The sequence below is a fragment of the Bombyx mori genome, chromosome 7 (assembly GCF_030269925.1).
Source record: "Bombyx mori chromosome 7, ASM3026992v2".
NCBI classification, from domain to species: Eukaryota; Metazoa; Arthropoda; class Insecta; order Lepidoptera; family Bombycidae; genus Bombyx; species Bombyx mori.
Window position 1 is genome coordinate 10,118,506 of NC_085113.1, and position 20,154 is coordinate 10,138,659.

At 44.8% G+C, this 20,154-nt stretch overlaps 1 protein-coding gene across 1 annotated transcript; it reads right to left on the reverse strand.

Annotated features, from left to right (window-relative positions):
* Window positions 1-531: 531 nt before the first annotated feature.
* On the reverse strand, window positions 532-9,740 carry LOC100862812 (UDP-glucosyltransferase 2). The gene is made up of 8 exons (XM_038012119.2): window positions 9,504-9,740; window positions 8,201-8,288; window positions 6,760-6,952; window positions 5,635-5,829; window positions 5,210-5,429; window positions 4,844-5,063; window positions 4,534-4,753; window positions 532-1,572 (listed from the first exon to the last, which is right to left on the reverse strand). Exons 1-8 carry the CDS (start codon window positions 9,648-9,650, stop codon window positions 1,299-1,301), a joined length of 1,557 nt encoding a protein of 518 aa, XP_037868047.1. The 5' UTR covers window positions 9,651-9,740; the 3' UTR covers window positions 532-1,298.
* Window positions 9,741-20,154: the final 10,414 nt, after the last annotated feature.

Consider the following 20,154-nt stretch of genomic DNA (forward strand, 5'->3'; position numbering starts at 1 on the left):
TAAACCAAATAACCTTTCTTCACCCCTCGATATTATGAAATTATCTATTGTGAACTGCATATTTATGATACCGAATCCGAAATGAGGAGATCCATAGAAGAACCAAAGTTGCTGACTCACAGCTCGTAGGATTAGCAAGCTCAAGCGTCAGTGGACAGGCCACATAGCGCTAAGATCGGATGACCGATGGAACAGAGAGATCCTTGTGTGGAGGTTATGTACTGGCAAACACAGTGTAGAACGGCCGCCTACCAGAATGACCTAAGACCTAGCCCAAATCGCTGGGTCACTTGTATGCAGGTGGCAACGAGCCGGCCGCACTGGACATCAATAGATAGCATTACTCTTACCGGCGTAACAGTATTATCTTTCTTTCAGGATTTTAAGAACATTCTAGACAACTCGAAGCACAGCGTTATTTATTTCAGTCTAGGATCGATAGTTCGAAGTAAATGAATGCCTGCAGCAATCAAAAACAGATTATTTGAAATGTTCAGGAATTTGAAATAAGGTTATTTATTAATAAAATCATTTATTGATTATAAAATATATTTTATTCTTAGTTACAATTCTTGAATTTCCATATACATTAGAATTTTGTCTAAGTACATTATAAGTATCTAGATTTAAATATATATAGTTATATAAATAGTTAAGACATATTATGTTTTCAGTACCGCTACCATATGCGTGAGAAAGGGAAGCCAGACAGGCTGGTGCCGTAACGCGTTACGTAACGAAGCGGTTCACCCCCCTGAAGTTATCACTTCAAAAATGAGTATTCTAAAAATACCTTTTTTTAATGAAATTAGATAAACGTATTTTTAGTGTTTTTTTGGCCATTTGAAGACCGCGATGTCTTGAAATCAGCCATTTGCTGGGTTTAATTTATAGGCCATCCATTTATATATAAATAAATCGAATTTTACAAATAAATCTGATTCTAAAAATGCAGTTAAAATATTTGCGGCTATTCATGTGACTTGATCCTAATCACGATAGTGGTACAAATAAAATGACTATGCGCTGCCCATCGGTCTTGGAGCGTCGACCGTACTACATAAAGTCCGTGAAAATGATATTGAAAGATTCTGGTACGTAAATACATATCCAGTTTATAATAATATTAATAATAACGTACTTTGTAGATAACAAGAATATTCAAACCATTTCCAATTTGTAGCATGCAATAGGTAAATCTGAAACCTAGGATATCCAACCATTTACCTAACTATGTATAAAGTATTACTTAGGAATCTGCAGTTCATTTTGAAGTATAATTAGTATAAGGTCTAAAGCTACAAAGTTTTTTTTCTAATATCTGTTTTCTTTTTCAAACACCGGGTCACCATAAATTTGACGAAGAATACAAAACCAAGGAACAATAATAACGACACGAAGATTAAATCTAATAACAGCTTCTGGTACAAAGGCACGTGCAGTGCCTGTGAGCGCAGGTGAAGAGCTCCTTTAGTCTTGACGACGTGCTCCACCCAGTGGACCAGCTCAGCACCCGGAGACACCGGACGATCGTGATATATCATCGACAACTCCTTAACTCGATCGCGATATCTAAAAACGAATTTTATTTTCACTAAAGTTTTTGACGCACTTAAATTCATCACTAGAAAACACGAAATGATTTTATTGAATTTTACAATAAGATTTATCTACAATCCAATGTTTTTTTTTATTGCTTAGATGGTTGGACGAGCTCACAGCCCACCTGGTATTAAGTGCTTATTGGAGCCCATAGACATCAACAACGTAAATGCGCCACCCACCTTGAGATACAAGTTCTAAGGTCTCAAGTATAGTTACAACGGCTGCCCCACCCTTCAAACCGAAACGCATTACTGCTTCACGGCAGAAATAGGCAGGGTGGTGGTACCCACCCGCGTGGACTCACAAGAGGTCCTACCAACAGTAATTACGCAAATTATAATTTTGCGGGTTTAATTTTTATTACACGATGTTATTCCTTCACCGTGGAAGTCAATCGTGAACATTTGTTGAGTACGTACTTCATTAGAAAAAATGGTACCCGCCTGCGGGATTCGAACACCGGTGCTTCTCATTGATGATCAATTCGGATTCCGTACAAACCACTCATGCGTTCAACAGGTGCACCGCCTCAAGGAGCACATTCTTGTGGGGCTTGATCGACCAAAACCGTTATACACGGGAGCTCTCTTCTTCGATGTCGCAAAAGCGTTCGACAAAGTTTGGCACAACGGTTTGATTTTCAAATTATTCAACATGGGCGTGCCGGATAGTCTCGTGCTCATCATACGGGACTTCTTGTCGAACCGCTCTTTTCGATATCGAGTCGAGGGAACCCGCTCCTCCCCACGACCTCTCACAGCTGGAGTCCCGCAAGGCTCTGTCCTCTCACCCCTCCTATTTAGCTTATTCGTTAACGATATTCCCCGGTCGCCGCCGACCCATTTAGCTTTATTCGCCGACGACACGACTGTTTACTATTCCAGTAGAAACAAGTGCCTAATCGCGAAGAAGCTTCAGAACGCAGCCCTAGCCTTAGGGCAGTGGTTCCGAAAATGGCGCATAGACATCAACCCAGCGAAAAGTACTGCGGTGCTATTTCAGAGGGGAAGCTCCACACGGATTTCCTCTCGGATTAGAAGGAGGAATCTCACACCCCCGATTACTCTCTTTAGACAACTCATACCCTGGGCCAGGAAGGTCAAGTACCTGGGCGTTACCCTGGATGCATCGATGACATTCCGCCCGCATATAAAATCAGTCCGTGACCGTGCCGCGTTTATTCTCGGTAGACTCTACCCCATGATCTGTAAGCGGAGTAAAATATCCCTTCGGAACAAGGTGACACTTTACAAAACTTGCATAAGGCCCGTCATGACTTACGCGAGTGTGGTGTTCGCTCACGCGGCCCGCACACATATAGACACCCTCCAATCTCTACAATCCTGCTTCTGCAGGTTAGCCGTCGGAGCTCCGTGGTTCGTGAGAAACGTTGACCTACACGACGACCTGGGCCTCGAATCCATCCAGAAATACATGAAGTCAGCGTCGGAACGGTACTTCGATAAGGATATGCGTCATGATAATCGCCTTATCGTTGCTGCCGCTGACTACTCTCCGAATCCTGATCACGCAGGAGCCAGTCACCGTCGACGCCCTAGACACGTCCTTACGGATCCATCAGATCCAATAACCTTTGCATTAGACGCCTTCAGCTCTAACACTAGGAGCAGGCTTAGGGACCTCGGTAACCGTACTCGTCGAACTCGACAAAGAGTTCGCCGTGCAACCTAACCCATGAATCAGCTCGCTGAGTTTCTCGCCGGATCTTCTCAGCGGGTCGCGATTCCGATCCGGTAGTAGATTCGCGAAGCAGCTACTCTTGAGCTGTTAGGTCTCCTTCGGAGGCACTCGGGTAGCTGTTAGCAAATCCCACCCCTCCTGGCTGAGCCTTTGCTCGCCCACCTGTCCTGGTGAAACTTGAAAGGCCTCCGGGCCTCCAGTAATCCTTCAGCATCGCTTCAACACAAATGCACCGGTCGTCTTATCCGTTAGGCCACGACGACAACAAAATGCTATTATGTCGTTTTGTAATGCATCATTTTGTAGTATGAGTATGTATTATGTATGATGTCGGGCGATAACAGCTTAATGATTAAAATTCAACTAAGGTTAATAATAGTTTATCTATTTTTATTGGCATTCGAGCTGACATACATCTCGGTGACTGTGATCAAGTGATTACATTCACTCTTAAGTGACACCATGTAATAGGTATAATTATAGTTGAGCCTCTTTTGTTGAAATGACGTAGAGCTCAGGAAACACCTTGAGTCTGTGGCAAAAATGATCTCTGTGAGCTGTAGTTCTAGGATATAAGCCGACATATGCCAATACAATCTTACAATTAAGAATATGACGAATCGCAACGGACTATTGCCCGATTTTTGTCAAGAAATTGATTGTAAATTGATCTTTTTTAAACACTTTAAGCTATTATAGTACAGGAAAATAAAATTTCCACACACCCACAAGTATAAAATTTCGATATAATTTGGACCATACCACTTTAGAAATCAAGTAAAGATGAGGTCTCACGCTAAGCTCCTAGGTCAAAGGTTCAATATTGCAATTAACAGCAGTACAGGATTTAGTTTTGAATTGAAAGAAGTTGTGCTGCTTTTACTGATTGTCTCGGTGGTGCTGTAGTTAGCGCCCCTGACTATTGCGCCGAGGGTCGTAGGATCGATTCCCACATGGGGAATACATTGTGTGACGCACAGGTTTGTTTGCTCTTGGTCTGGGTGTTTATTATCTATTTATGTATATATTTAAACATGCATAGGTATTTTTATCAGTCTCTGGTACCCACAACCCAGGGAATCCTAAATTGGGGCTGAATGATCGTGCGCGATTTGTTCCCAGTTATTTATTTCATAGTAAGTTATTTTTTGCAACCTACAAGTGGTATATATTTTAATGTAAACCTATGGAATGTAATTTATGAAATAATTATAAACATACACTTACTTTTGATTGGACAAAACCTCATTTATAGCTGCTTTCAAGTTCTTTGGAGTATCGAAATTAAGTTTCACTTCTAGTCCAATACCTTTATAGACAGCCTTCTTGATATTCATAGTCTGATCTCCAAACAAAGGGATTCCAATAATAGGAACACCGTAATGTAATGTTTCCGTTGTAGACAATAAGCCACCGTGGGTGATGAAGAGAATGCAGTTAGGATGTGCTAAAATATAGAAATATAAACTATATAATTGATCGCTTATAAAAATGAGTTTCATTATATCGATTTTTGTTCGAGTTTGATCTAGTGTACCTAGAATGCTTTGCTGTGGTGCCCATTTTACGATATGAACGTTGTCAGGAACATTTTGAAATTCATCTTCGAATTTCCATATAACAGTATATTTCAAACTCCTGAACATTTCAAATAATCCATTTTTGATTGCTGCAGGCATCGATTTACTTGAAACTACCGATCCTAGACTGAAATAAATAACGCCATGCTTCGAGTTGTCTAAAATATTCTTAAATTCCTGAAAGAAACAAAATATTTTGAAATTTGTAAATTTTATTTTATTTTACTCTTTTCTAGGAGCAGTTCATGGTAGTGTATTAGTGGAAGTAGTTTTAAGTCCATTAAATGATATTTAATAATGTTGTTTAATCATTTCCTTCCTACCTTGGGCAATGGCTTAGATTGTTCAGCTATATGATAACCGCCAATAGCCTTGTAATTTTGTGGCAATTTCAGCGGAGCTCCAGAAGAAACGTGGGAATTTCCCAAAACCAAAGCAACAGAGTATCTCAATTCCTCCAAGCTAGGCTGAACGAGACCTTTTGCTTTGAATGCAGCTGCAAATCCTTCTTTATAAATCCGTTCTTCTATTAAACTGATAAACCTATTTATATAATAGATAAATGGTTATAAACTAAATCAGCTTGGTTATAAATTTACTAGCGCAGATCAGGTAGGTTGATTAAAGTACTAATTGAATAAGGTATATTTAAGAAACTTGTTTTCACCACATTGAATCAATTATTTAAAAAAAAACTGCATTTTAGTGCAAAAGTAGTTGCCGTAAATCTCTTGTCTTTTACGCTTACCATTTAATTACTTTTAACGCAATCTCCAACGAAGTGTTTATTGCTCTTTGGACGAAATTGTATGGCGGTTCAAAAATCCCTAACATATTTGATGAATACGCAGGATGGGGAATCTCGTCTATCAAACGCAATATCACGCTATGTGGTTCCATTGAAGATGCCCATATGAGTGGACAGTTGAAAATTTCACTGAAGCTGAAAAAAAAAAAATTCCATTCCTGTTACATTTTGATATGATTACTTTTATAATCCAATATAGAAATATGCCGTTCATCATCATCTTCATCTTCTCAGCTTATCCGCTGTCCACTGCTGAACATAGGCTTCTCCAATTGATGTCCAGTGCGGCCGGTCAGTTACAACCTGCATACAAGTGACCCAGCGATTTTCGCTAGGTCGTCGGTCCATCTGGTTGGTGGTGATCCCACACTTGCCAGTACATGATCTCCAATCGAGGATCTCTCTGCTCCGTCGGCCATCCGATCTTCGCGCTGTGTGGCCTGCCCACTGACGCTTCAGCTTGCTAATCCTACGAGCTACAATTCAGCAGCTTTGGTTCTTCTACGGATCTCCTCATTTCGGATACTGTCTCTTAGATATGCCGTTCACAATAGATAATTTCATAATATCGAGGGGTGAAGAAAGGTCATTTGGTTTAAGTTAAGGTTGGAGAGCTATTTAGAGTTTAAAAACTTCTTTAGCTGTTTGAATAGAGTGAACTTAATTGAAGTTCAATTAAAAGCATCGAATTATTGATACTAATACCAAATAAAACGCAACTTTAATTACAAAGATAAATGTCGAATATTAAGCGAAATCTCGCTTAATAGCCTTTTACCCCTCGATATAGTAATAATGTGTAAAAACTCTTCAAGCGATTTCTGATATAGCGGTACCGATGTCAATATTTTTTTATCCATGTTTCTACTTTTCTAAAAATATATATTGAAATAATGAGTATAGGCTCAGATACTAGATTTGATGTACCCAAGGACTTTCCTAATTTATGAAATTATTTTGATCGTGACTTCGTTTGGATTTAAATAATTATCTTTAGCATTCGTCATTACGCGATTATTTTATTTATTAGCTTTTTCCTGCTTATTCATGATTGTTTCATCTTACCCACTAAATATTTCCGTTACCATCCATTCTGCAATAACAACATCAAAATGTGTCTGCGGATCTAACATCAGCTGCTGTACTTCCGCATTAGCTACTGTATCATTAGCTGTATCAATAAAAGACTTGAAAATGTTAAGCATTTCCATTACTGTAAAACTGTAGTCCATTAGCTTTTCTATAGTAAACGTGGAGTCTGAAATATAAGATTCATTTATAAATATAAAAGTCATTATAATAATATAATATGTTCCGTATAGACTTCGAAACGGATAAATTTTCAGATCATCTTCAGATTGATTTGGTGAATAACGAATGAGTTTGGTAGCGATCGAATCAAAGTTGAACATCAAACGCCGGAAAGCAAAGCGGGCCGGCATCGATTTTGCATTTGTTACATTTGGGTCTATGTTCATTTTCATTTTTTTACCATTAGGTTCCGAGGATATGCGATTTGGTATATTTAAAAAATAATTCATATCAATCATTGACTTCAGCGAGCATTTGATGTCGGATTTAGTTTTTCAGGTCTATAGATACATTCAAATGATTACATTCATATGGATTTTAAGTCTGATCATTACATATTATGACACCCGAAAAGCTCATAGGCTGCCTGTTGTTTTAAGAAACTCGAGTCATGAGGGGAACTTCGAATATTGGCTATATTACCCATAGAAATGAAGAGCATGCTTTGAAGCGAACGTACACCGAATAGTGTAACATTAGCAATGATGATGTTTTGTCTTAACGTTTTAATTAATCTCTCGAACTAAAAAGTTGCAACAATTTTCATGTTATCATTTCTTGGAATACTACTCGGGTACAGCAAGTTGTGGTGACCACAGCAATTGCAGTAGAGTTACTATCCGTTACTATCCGTGGTGTTCGTGCTGACCTGACGATTTAACCTCGCTACTAATAGCGTCATGTTGCAGCGATTAATCGAACCTTATCATTGCTTAGTAAATTGGCTAGTCATCACGACTTAGCTTTTGCGATAATGTCGTAAAATTTAGTATTAATTCATATACGATTACTAAGTTGCAAACGGCTTTGTGTATGCGTGCTCTGGGCGAGCTTGTTCAAAGATTCTGAAACTCATTTATACCATCATAATTAGTTGCTGCTGGATTCACCTAACTTGAACTTAATTTAATATTTATTAATTTAAAGAGTGAACAAGTCCGTATGGAATGCTGTTCTACTTTTTAATTTTAATGTTTAAATGGGCGAGCTCACGTCCACCTGGTGCTAAGTGGTTACCGGAGCTCATAGACATCAACAACGTAATTACCGTCACACGTGAAAACCTGTAACACTTTTTTTTTACTTCCAGCAGTATCGATTTTCATTCAATAACTTTAGACTAGTACACACATCTCGACCCTTATTGACAGTGACAATAAGAAAAAGATATGAACAAACAAAACTGTATATTTACCTATTTTTTCCTCGAAGACATGCTGTGGAATGTGGATGATCCGTAAATTAGGAGCCGGATCTTTCGGATATGGCGTTATGTAGGTCAGCTGAAATAATGTTTGCAGTATATTATTTTGTTACTGAGATTAGTAGACTAGCCAAAGTGCGGTAAATCAGGCTGCATCAAACGTTAAAATGATATCATCCCAACCATAAAAAGTATTATTATTGGTCTAAAGGATAAGATGCCCAGTCTAGTCAACAGTGTGAGGGGAATGACGAGTGTGGACAGCTCAGTCCTATGGGGGCACTCATTATGAGCACTCCCATATCACTCCGGTTAAGCCGACTATCTTGTCATAGCAGGGGGTTCCAGTAGATCCTTTGGTAGCGTCAGACCATCAGGTGGACTGGCGTGCAAGGGAGCTATGCTGTTGAGATGCTCGTGGGGTCCACCGTCAGCCCGTTCGTAAATATTACGAGCTAGCCTCCGGATGAACTCCTCGAGCGACTCCACATTAAAATCCTTTAATTTCTGACGTAACAGCCTGCTCTTATTATCGCGCGAAGAGCCAGATTTTGCTAGGCCTGCAACCTCATCCGCATACGCTGCGGGATGAAGTGATACCAGGCCGCAGCTGCGTACGTGGTACGGGAACGGACGCACGTCTTGTAAATGCCGAGCTTAGTCCTGACCGGCAACCGGGAGGCCAACACCGGCCAGAGGAGAAACCTCACATAGCGAGCGGCCGCTAACAGTGATATAGCTGCAGTCCGTGCTGGAGAGTTCCAACCCTCTAAATAGTAGGTCTTAATAAAAAAGCTCGCAGAAATGAGTTAAAAAACTTTGAAGAGGAAACTAAGGAAGAAAGCTCAGTGGGGTGTAGCAGAAAACGTTCCTTTGTCGTCTCCCGCGGCACCTACCGCAGCTATGGAGGTTGGTAGTGGTCCCCGACCCTACGCAAGATCAAACAATCTAGCAACTTGGAGCGATCTCATTGCCCTAGGCCCAGCCGGACAATTCGAGCACAACACACCGAATGCACCAAGCTTATCGAGCCGGGAATCCCAGCTCTTTCAAGGCTTTGGTGACATCTGTCGCGTCGGTGTCGGCAGGGAGAGCTACCTTAGAAAGAACTTTTCGCCAGGGCATAGCTGTACAAATTAATGGTACCATCCCTGGCAGAGGCCTCCGATAGGTAGGCCTGCTTTCCTCGGCCGACGACGGCAGGAATCTAAAACCGGGGCCGAAATTAACACTAAACAAATAAAATCTATCAAACCGTGTGCCGCTGGCAGAAAGGGTAAAACTGAATACTCACTTCATGTCCTGCTTTTAGGAGATTCCTGACGTAACCCTCTCCGAGAATAGCGTGGCTTTTCGAAGGGAACGGAAACACGAGCAATATCTTATATGCATCGCAAGCGAGCGCACTTAACACCAACAAATGAATCGTTTGAAAATTCATTGTATTTTTGTGTTACGCTGCTCGCGTTCTTAATACGTACTGTGAATGATACACGATAACTGAAACTATTTGTATTTGTATCGCTTTCATAATCGCCACGCGACTGTTATCTTTGTTTACGACAGATTTAGTAATCTATTATAATAATTAAGTTGACGTAAGTAAGATAGATTAAAAATCATCACATATCTTAAATGAACTACAAAAATGGACAGCCTCTCAGTTTTTATTTTGCGTTCTAAGCAGATTCCGAGCGATGTTCTGAACACCAGGTTTCTAGCGTATTAAGAATTCAGTTCAAAATCAATTATAAAAGTTCACCCAAAACAAAAAAGAGCCAAGAAAACTGTGAAAGTTAATACCAAAAAAATTAAAACTTAAAAAAAAAGATATGTGGTGTCGTGGGACACCGGATAAGAAGGAAGTTCCTTATTATAAAAATATTAATTTTAAGTTATATTCGAGGTATAAAGAAAATAAAACTTTTTTGTACTTATTGCTTAGATGGGTGAACGAGCTCACAGCCCACCTGGTGTTAAGTGGTTACTGGAGCCCATAGACATCTACCACATAAATGCGCCACCCACCTTGAGATATAAGTTCTAAGGTCTCAATATAGTTACAGCGGCTGCCCCGCCCTTTAAACCGAAACGCATTTCTGCTCCACGGCAGAAATAGGCAGGGTGGTGGTACCCACCCGCGCGACTCACAAGAGGTCCTGTCACCAGTAATTACGCAAATTATAATTTCGCGGTTTTCATTTTTATTACACGATGTTGTTCCTTCACCGTGGAAGTCAATCTTGAACATTTGTTGAGTACGTATTTCATTAGAAAAATTGGTACCCGCCTAAGATTCGAACACTGGTGCATCGCTCAACACGAATGCATCGGACGTCTTATCCCTTAGGTCACGACGACTTCAGAAGTTTTTGAAGGTTTCGCAACAACCGGTCATTTGGTAACGTGCGAACTTTTTGTGGTACACTTCATTCACAGTTGTTTGCATAAGAGTTAGTGTATTGCGCAAACGAACGCTCTGAGATCGTGATCAATGAATGACAAAAAAATATGTTATTTTTTGTACGTTATTACAAAGTTAGGTCGTACACTGTTTGCATTACTAATAAAAATCTTACGTTACGGACGTTTTTTCCCGATTACCGGTACCCCCCGCATCGTCCCATAACTTCGTTCCAAAAATAATCATCAAAATCAGTTCACCCAGTCGGAAGATCTGAGGTAATAAACATAAAAAAACACAGTCGAATTCAGAACCTCGTCCTTTTTTGAAGTCGGTTAAAACAGTTGTTTCTTATCCAGTTTGGGGTATGTAATGATCTTAACGCCAATTCGCACCGGGTGAGATCGTTCGCTAATTTAATAAAGAAGAACGAAATGCAGGTGAAGGACCGAATTTATTATTTGGTGTGATACCAGATTCTAATAGTTAGCGTTCGCGACCACAGTATGAATGTGACTTAAATGACCTACATCTGGAATTGTAAGTGAATTACAACATCACTATGGTGCGAAAAGCAAAGCCGGTTTAGTCGTCTAAGGGTGATATTATAATATCTTTGCAACACACAAAAGAACACAAAGAAAGTTTTTATTTAAGACGAACACAAAATATACAAAGAAGGAGAAAGTAACAAGAAATAGATAGTCCAAGCAACACAAGCAGGTACACGAAACCAGGAGCAATAATTAAAAAGGCGTAGCACAGAAAGGTAACACAGGATGCGCATTCACATGTCAAATTTCGACTAGTGGCGGTGGATCGTCGAGGCGATTGGCCAACCCCACGTGGGGACTACGGACCGTCGAGGCGGTTTACCCGGTCTTTGATGACTGGGTGAATCGTGGCGAAGGACGTCTCACATTTCGTCTGGTGCAGGTGCTGACCGGGCACGGATGCTTCGGGAAGTACCTGCACCGGATAGGGGCTGAGCCGACGACGAGGTGCCACCATTGTGGACACGACCTGGATAAGCGGAGCATACGCTCGCTGCCTGCCCTGCTTGTGAGGTGCAGCGCCTTGTCCAGGTCGCAAATATAGAACCTGACTTGTCGCTGCCTGGCGTCGAGGCGTCGATGCTTGGCGGCGATGAGTCTTGGAAGGCTAAGCTCGACTTAATGCGAGTGCACCATCTCGCAGAAGGAAGCGGCGGGGCGAGTGAGGCAAAGCTCTCCTCACTACGCAGAAACCCGCCGCCGCCGAGCAGGGGGTCGCGACCGGTGTCGTATCCGTGACCTGGCCCCCTAAGAGCTTGGGAACCTACCCATTTTGTGCGGGGAGAGACCCAGATGTGGGGTGGTGTGCTTTGCACGCTCACCCGCAGAAGGAAGCCGGGTGATGGTAGACCGCGTTGCCCCGACCGCTCCGGGGGAAGGTGTAACGCGGCGCCATCAAGGCGGGCTCTCGGCCCGCTGATCGAGGGAACCGGAGGTCGTGACGCTGGTGGCCGCCGCTCCGGCGTGTGTGGGACGGCGGGATATATGTAATGTGCTCTGCGTCAACCCTGTCCCACCGTCTCAATAGCCCCGACTGGGCTGTGGCCCGGTCCAAGGTAGGGCGCCGGTTGTGAGCGGCACTAGTTTTTAGTGAGGTTCAACTCCCACATTCCCCACCTGCCGCGCGGGTGGAGACCGGCGATTTTCTTCTGTGGAAAAAAAAAGTGGCGGTGGATCGGTAAAAAAACCTTTGTAGTAGCGAAATATTATCGCCGCCGCTATACTGCAGTTATCGCTTAATTATGCTTGTGAATTAATTTTGTTTAGTGTAAATAATGTTTTGTATGATTGCGTGATAAATTAATGTGTTGATATAAAATAAAGTATGTATGTATGTATGTAAGTCGGCGCGTGTTTTTATAAACCATTAGTTCATGACTAATAAAGATGGGACGACAAACAACACGTGCAAGCATTCATCGAAAACAACACGTGCAAGATAAGAATCGTAAACAACATTGTCCCACCACGATACCTTGCTATAAAAACGCTCCGTTGTTGTCTCTCGATCTCGACAAGCCATTCTCGCTCACGACTCGGTCGTGCGCGGACGTGCTTTCCGATCCGTGGCCCGCTTGCGAGCTGCGTCTCTGAACTCACAGTTGTGCTCGACAGTGTAGTGACCGTGAATACATCGTGCTTACAATTCAGTAGTGCGGACGTGCCGATCCGTTGGTCGCTTGCGATTTGCGTCTCGGAGTCCATTTTTGTGCGCTAAAGTGTTGTAACCGCGAACCCACCCTTTACCAACTGCCTTTTTCAAGGCAAAACCAATCGCTACGATCAGGCTTCCTGTGGCACTCACAGGCTAGCGATTTCCTAACCCTTCCCAAAACAACAGTCTTTTTCAAGACTAGACCCCCGCTCGCGATTCTGCCTGCTGTAGCACTATACAGCCCGAGCGGGTTCCTTTCCTTTTCCCCGCCGATTGCCGTTTTCACGGCATAGGCATTCCCCCCCCCTGCTCCTTGCTGTCCTGCAGCACAGGGGGGTTACAAATCCTATCCGGGGCCTCGCCTTTCGGCGAGTTCAACAAAAGTCCCGGGGCCGCCCCCCCCCGGGCAAGAAGACCGAAGATGCAGAACAGTGAAAGTGTCAGTGACAGTGATTTTGTCGGGTTCCTCCGGGAAAGGTACCCGACAATTAGGGCCGAATATTTAGCCTATAGGGCCTCCCGTGGCAATCCCTCCCCCCCCGCGTCCGTCGCCGCGTATTTCAACCGTGCCTCGGAGGCACGCCGCGCGCCCCCCGCCGCCGCGTTAAGTTCGAGCGCACGTTCCGACGATGCGACTCACGAAGCGCCTAGCGCTACCCCCACCCCCGCGCCCGCGTCGGTTACGTCATCACGCGCTACGTCCGCCGCGACCTCGATCGTTTCAAGTTCAGGCTCCGATACCGAATCGGAGATGGATTTCGAATCCGCGTCCAGCCCTCAGCCCGGAACCTCGGATGGTTTCCAAACAGTGACACGTGGAAAGAAGCGTACTCGCGCCGTGGAGTCCCGGAACTCCACGACAAAACAGACGAAATCCACGTCCGCCTCTCGACCGAAAGTAGTAGTTACACCGGAGTCGGACTCCGCGCGCCGCGTAACCCCACCGCCGCGTCCCAAGCCCGCGCCCGCTCCCAAAGTAGCTGCCCCGCCCCCGCTGATACTTCAAGAGAAGAAAGCGTGGAATCGCGTGTCCCAGGCCCTTCAGGCAAATAAAATTAACTACACCCATGCGCGTAACGTCGCGCATGGGATTCAGATAAAGGTCGCAACGCCGGGCGACCATAGGGCCCTCTCTTCATACCTCCGAAAGGAGAACATAGGTTTCCACACCTATGCTCTTCAGGAGGACCGCGAGCTCCGCGTAGTGATACGCGGAGTCCCTAAGGAGTTAGACATCGATTACATAAAGGAGGATCTGACCGCTCAGTCCCTCCCGTTAGTTAGCGTGCACCGGATGCACAGTGGGCGGGGCAAGCAGCCCTACAACATGATCCTGGTAGCTCTAGAACCCACCCCGGAGGCCAAAAAGAAGATCGCATGTCTCACGACAATTTGCGGCCTATCCGGGATCTCGATCGAAGCCCCCCATAAGCGTGGCACTCCCGGGCAGTGCTACAGGTGCCAACTCTATGGCCACTCGGCGCGTAATTGCCACGCGCGCCCCCGCTGCGTGAAATGCCTCGGCGATCACGCTACGATAGATTGCGTTAGAGATAGGGAAACCGCGACCGAACCTCCCAGCTGTGTCCTATGCCTTAAGCAAGGGCACCCCGCGAACTACCGTGGATGTCCCAGGGCTCCGCGAAAACGCCCAACTCACCCAGCTCCGCGAACCGTCGGCCCAAAGACTTCGGCACCTTCAGTGCCGAAACCCGCCTTCGTGCCGGCTGCGGTTCCCACGGTCTCGGCGTGGAAAAAGCCGCTGCCGTATACGAAGGCGGGAACGGAAACCGCACCCCCGCCCCCGCTCGTGACACGCCCCGCGCCCCAGCCCCTGCTCGCACCTCGCCCCGCGCCCGCGTTCCGTCCCCCGCAACCCTCTGCCGTCAACGACTTCGCGCTCGTGCGTGACTTCGTCACTGCGGTGAACTTCGACCGTCTGCGATCGTTCGCAGACGCGATACGTAGGTCGGTAACCCCCGAACAGCGGCTCGCGGCCGCATTCGATCACATGAACGTCTACGAGTCCGTGTCGCGTACGTTATAAAAATCTTTACCGGTAACCAATGGCGCAAAAAGGTAGAGAAAAACCGTATTCCCTTACGTTAGCATTCTATAATGCTAACGGACTCGCGCGGCAACGCGATCAAATTTTTGAATTCCTCCGCGATAATCTTGTAGATATTCTATTAGTGCAGGAAACCTGTCTGAAGCCCTCGCGTCGCGACCCGAAAGTCGCGAATTACGTCATGGTTAGGAATGACAGACTCACCGCCTCCAAAGGCGGGACTGCCATTTACTATAGGCGGGCCCTGCACGTTGTCCCTCTCGATACTCCCTCGCTCTCACATATCGAGGCGTCAGTGTGCCGTATCTCGCTGACGGGACACCAGCCGATCGTCATCGCATCCGTTTATCTCCCCCCGGACAAGCCCCTCCTGAGCAGTGACATCGAGTCACTGTTCGGCATGGGAGACTCCGTCATCCTGGCAGGCGATTTAAATTGCCACCACACTAGGTGGAACTGCCATCGTACAAACGTTAACGGTAGGCGTCTCGACGCGTTTATAGACGACCTCACCTTTGAAATAGTCGGTCCCCCAACTTCAACATGTTATCCGTATAACATCGCGCTCCGTCCGAGCACTATAGACCTGGCATTGCTTAGGAACGTAACTCTGCGCTTGCGTTCCATCGAAGCAATGTCAGAGCTCGACTCAGACCACCGACCTGTCGTTATGCAGCTCGGTCGCCCTCACAACCCAGTCACTGTTACGAGGACCATGGTGGATTGGAATAAGCTGGGCACGTGCCTAGCCGACGCCGCTCCGCCAATCCTCCCTTACGGCCCGGATTCGAATCCATCCCCCGAGGACACCGTCGAATCCATAAACATCATTACCGATCACATCTCTTCCGCGATCATTAGATCTTCAAAAGAAGTCGATGTGGAGGACAGCTTCCACCGCATCAGACTGTCCCCCGATCTTAGGAATCTCTTAAGAGTTAGGAACGCGGCAATCCGGGCCTACGATCGTCTTCCCACGCCTTCAAACCGGATTCAGATGCGTCGTCTACAACGCGAAGTCCACTCCCGCTTAAGCGACGCGCGTAACGATAATTGGCATAGTTATTTAGAACAACTCGCGCCCTCCCACCAAGCATACTGGCGACTAGCTAGGACTCTCAAATCCGAAACTACCGCTACTATGCCTCCCCTCGTACGCCCTTCAGGCCAACCACCGGCATTCGATGACGATGACAAGGCTGAGCTGCTGGCCGATGCACTGCAAGAGCAGTGCACCACCAGCACTCAACACGCGGACCCCGAACACACCGAGTTAGTCGACAGGGAGGTCGAGCGCAGAGCTTCCCTGCCGCCCTCGGACGCGTTACCCCCCATTACCACTGACGAAGTTAGAGACGCGATCCACAACCTACAACCTAGGAAGGCACCCGGCTCCGACGGCATCCACAACCGCGCGCTTAAACTCTTGCCAGTCCAACTGATAGCAATGTTGGCTACAATTTTAAATGCCGCTATGACGCACTGCATCTTTCCCGCGGTGTGGAAAGAAGCGGACGTTATCGGTATACATAAGCCGGGCAAACCGACAAACGAAACTTCTAGTTACCGTCCGATTAGTCTCCTCTCGACGATAGGAAAAATTTACGAACGTCTCCTTAGAAAACGCCTCTGGGATTTTGTTACCGCGAACAAAATACTCATAGACGAACAGTTCGGATTCCGCTCAAAACACTCGTGCGTACAACAAGTGCACCGCCTCACGGAGCACATTCTGATAGGGCTAAATAGGCGTAAACAAATCCCGACCGGCGCCCTCTTCTTCGACATCGCGAAGGCGTTCGACAAAGTCTGGCACAACGGTTTAATTTACAAACTGTACAACATGGGAGTGCCAGACAGACTCGTGCTCATCATACGAGACTTCTTGTCGAACCGTTCGTTTCGATATCGAGTAGAGGGAACTCGTTCTCGTCCCCGTCAACTGACCGCCGGAGTCCCGCAAGGCTCCGCGCTCTCCCCGTTATTATTTAGTTTGTATATCAATGATATACCCCGGTCTCCGGAGACCCATCTAGCGCTCTTCGCCGATGACACGGCTATCTACTACTCGTGTAGGAAGATGTCGCTGCTTCATCGGCGACTCCAGATCGCAGTAGCCACCCTGGGACAGTGGTTCCGGAAGTGGCGAATAGACATCAACCCCACGAAAAGCGCAGCGGTGCTCTTCAAAAGGGGTCGCCCTCCGAACATCACTTCGAGCATCCCACTCCGTAGTAGGCGCGCAAACACCTCCGCCGTTAGTCCCATCACTCTCTTTGGCCAGTCCATTCCGTGGGTCTCGAAGGTCAAATATCTAGGCGTCACCCTCGACAGAGGGATGACATTCCGTCCCCATATAAAAACGGTACGCGACCGCGCCGCGTTTATTCTAGGACGACTCTATCCAATGCTTTGTAGTCGAAGCAAACTGTCCCTCCGTAATAAGGTAACTCTCTACAAAACTTGTATACGCCCCGTCATGACGTATGCAAGCGTAGTGTTCGCTCACGCAGCCCGCACCAACTTGAAATCCCTTCAGGTTATTCAATCACGATTCTGCAGGATAACCGTCGGAGCGCCTTGGTTCCTTAGGAATGTGGATCTCCACGACGACCTGGAGCTCGACTCTTTTAGTAAGTATCTACAGTCGGCATCGCTGCGCCATTTTGAGAAGGCGGCACGACATGAGAACCCTCTCATCGTAGCCGCTGGAAATTACATACCCGACCCAGTAGACCGAATGGTAAACCGTCGACGTCGCCCAAAGCACGTCATTACGGATCCTCCTGATCCATTAACGGTGCTTTTAGGCACCACAAGCACCGGTCACCGTCCTCGTCGAACCCGTCGCTTGCGACGAAGGGCTCGACGAGCGAACTAACCCATAGACACAGCCCACTGAGTTTCTCGCCGGATCTTCTCAGTGGGTCGCGTTTCCGATCCGGTGGTAGATTCTGCGAAGCACTGCTCTTGCTAGGGTCAGTGTTAGCAACTCTCCGGTTGAGCCCCGCGAGCTCACCTACTAACGTTAGGGTGAAGCTGAAATAGCCTCTCAAGGCTATCAGCATAGGTAGGAATAAAAAAAAAAAAAAAAAAAAAAACTCTCGATCTCAGAAGCGAGCGAGTCGCCGTATCAGACGGAGCGCTCCTGCGTATTATACGCTCTGAGTTAACATTTCTGGTTTTATTGACTTACGAAGACTGCCCGCTTACCATGTCGCTACCCGAAAGTAGAAATACTCCAACATGTATTGTTGTGTAGTGTAATTATAATAAAATATTATAAAACTAGCTTTTGCCCGCGACTTCATTTACGTAGAAAGTGGAAATATTTTTGAATAATAAATAATGTTAAGGAGCTATTTAAGGTATAAAAATCACGCCTTTTAACCGACTTCAAAGGAGGAAGTTATCAATTCGACCATAATTTTTTATCTATGTGTGTTCACCGATTTCTCGAGAATGCTTGAACCGATTCTGATAATTCTTTTTTTTTTTTTTGTTCCCGTTTGCCCTAGACACGTACTTGCCCTAGACACGTACTTACGGATCCATCAGATCCAACAACCCTTGCATTAGACGCCTTTCGCTCTAATACTAGTAGAGACCCCGGTAACCGTACTCATCGAACTCAGCAAATAGTTCGACGTGCAACCTAACCTAAGGATCAGCCCGTTGAGTTTCTCGCCGGATCTTCTCAGCGGGTCGCGACTCCGATCCGGTAGTAGATTCATTCGCGAAGCAGCTACTCTTGAGTAGTCAGGTCTCCCTTGGAGGCACTCGGGTAGCTATTAGCAAATCCCGCCTCTTCTGGCTGAGCCCTTGCTCGCCCACCTATCCTTGTGAAATTGGAAAAGCCATAGGGCCACCAGTAAAAGCTCAATCACAAAAACAAAAAAAAAAACAAAAAAAAACTTCCCGAATGGTTCTCTAATCATCAAGATTTGATGATCCTGGAGAAATCCAGAAAAATATATAATTTGTCAAAGCCTATCTTGAAGTGGTTTGGGTGTTTCAATGTTGTAATGAATAACGTATTTGTTTGGATAGGGATTAATATAATCTTTATAAAAACATCTTCACAAATAATCTTTTATTTTAGAACAAATTTGGTTAGCATATAAAACGTTATAGTGAGCCAACCATAACATATAGACATATGCTGTTGCGGACTTTTTTTTAGATCGCTTAAATGGAATCAATTCTGTCATACATTATTTTAGCGTAACTTTAACCGTTTCCGCAGCGTACTCAGCGGAAGCTCTCAAAATGGTAAAATACCCCGATTTTGAAACATTCTTTATTGGTGCTCCGCTTGCATTGGTCTTAGCGTAATGTTATATAGCCTATAGCCTTCCAAATCGGACCAGTAGTTCTTAGAGCGTTCAAACAAACAAACTCTTCAGCTTTATGATATTATCTATATACTTATATAAAAATTAATTGCTGTTGGTTAGTCTCGCTAAAACTCAAGAAAGGCTGGACCGATTTGGCAAATTTTGGTCTTGAATTATTCGTGGAAGTCCAGAGAAGATTTAAAATGTGAAAAATATGAAAATGCTCGGAATTGTATAAAAACAAACAATTTTGTTTTTCCTTTAATGTGTTCCATGTCGGACGGATTCCTTTTGTTTGTATTAAGTTTATTTTACACAAATGTTTAGGTCTTTTATTTATCGATAGAGGTACAACGAAGTCTGCCGGGTCAGCTAGTAAATAAATAAGTATAGATAAATAAACACATGTGAGTCGCCCACAGCCGGCAATGTCAAACCTTCGCTCTAAAGAATCATGACGTTAATACCTGAAAACAGTGAAATCGCTAAAAGCCCATAACAAGAGTTATTAACGTTTTGCTGAACCAGGCCTGGCCGGAAACCGGTTCCGATAGCACTTATCGTTGAATTAAACGTCGTGAGCTGGCGTTTTTCGTGAAAATGTCACGTAATTCTTTGGGTTTGGCTGGATTGCCGTCGAAATGTAAAGACTTGGCTTATTACGTCGCAATGGAGTAAGCTTTGATTACAATTTCGTAGCTTTTAATACAAATATCACTGCCTAGTAAACACCAGAATTTTGGAACGAAGTTCTTTATGGGACAATGCGGAGGGGTTTTCTTGGCGGGAAAAAACGTCCGTAACGTAAGATTTTTATTATTTATGTTTAGTTTTAGTTTAATGGCTATATAGTGTCTAATGTATAGTCTACGTAATGACGGTTTTTTTATTATTCATACAAATAGCTGTTTCTTTGTATATTATTATT

Excerpts from the sequence above, each read along its gene's own strand:
- LOC100862812 (XM_038012119.2), bottom strand. The coding sequence starts at position 9,650 with ATGAATTTTCAAACGATTCATTTGTTGGTGTTAAGTGCGCTCGCTTGC. Across the intron at positions 8,289-9,503 it reads TCCTAAAAGCAGGACATGAA|CTGACCTACATAACGCCATA; the intron begins GTGAGTATTCAG and ends ACATTATTTCAG. Across the intron at positions 1,573-4,533 it reads GAGGTTTTGTCCAATCAAAA|ATATCGCGATCGAGTTAAGG; the intron begins GTAAGTGTATGT and ends ATTCGTTTTTAG.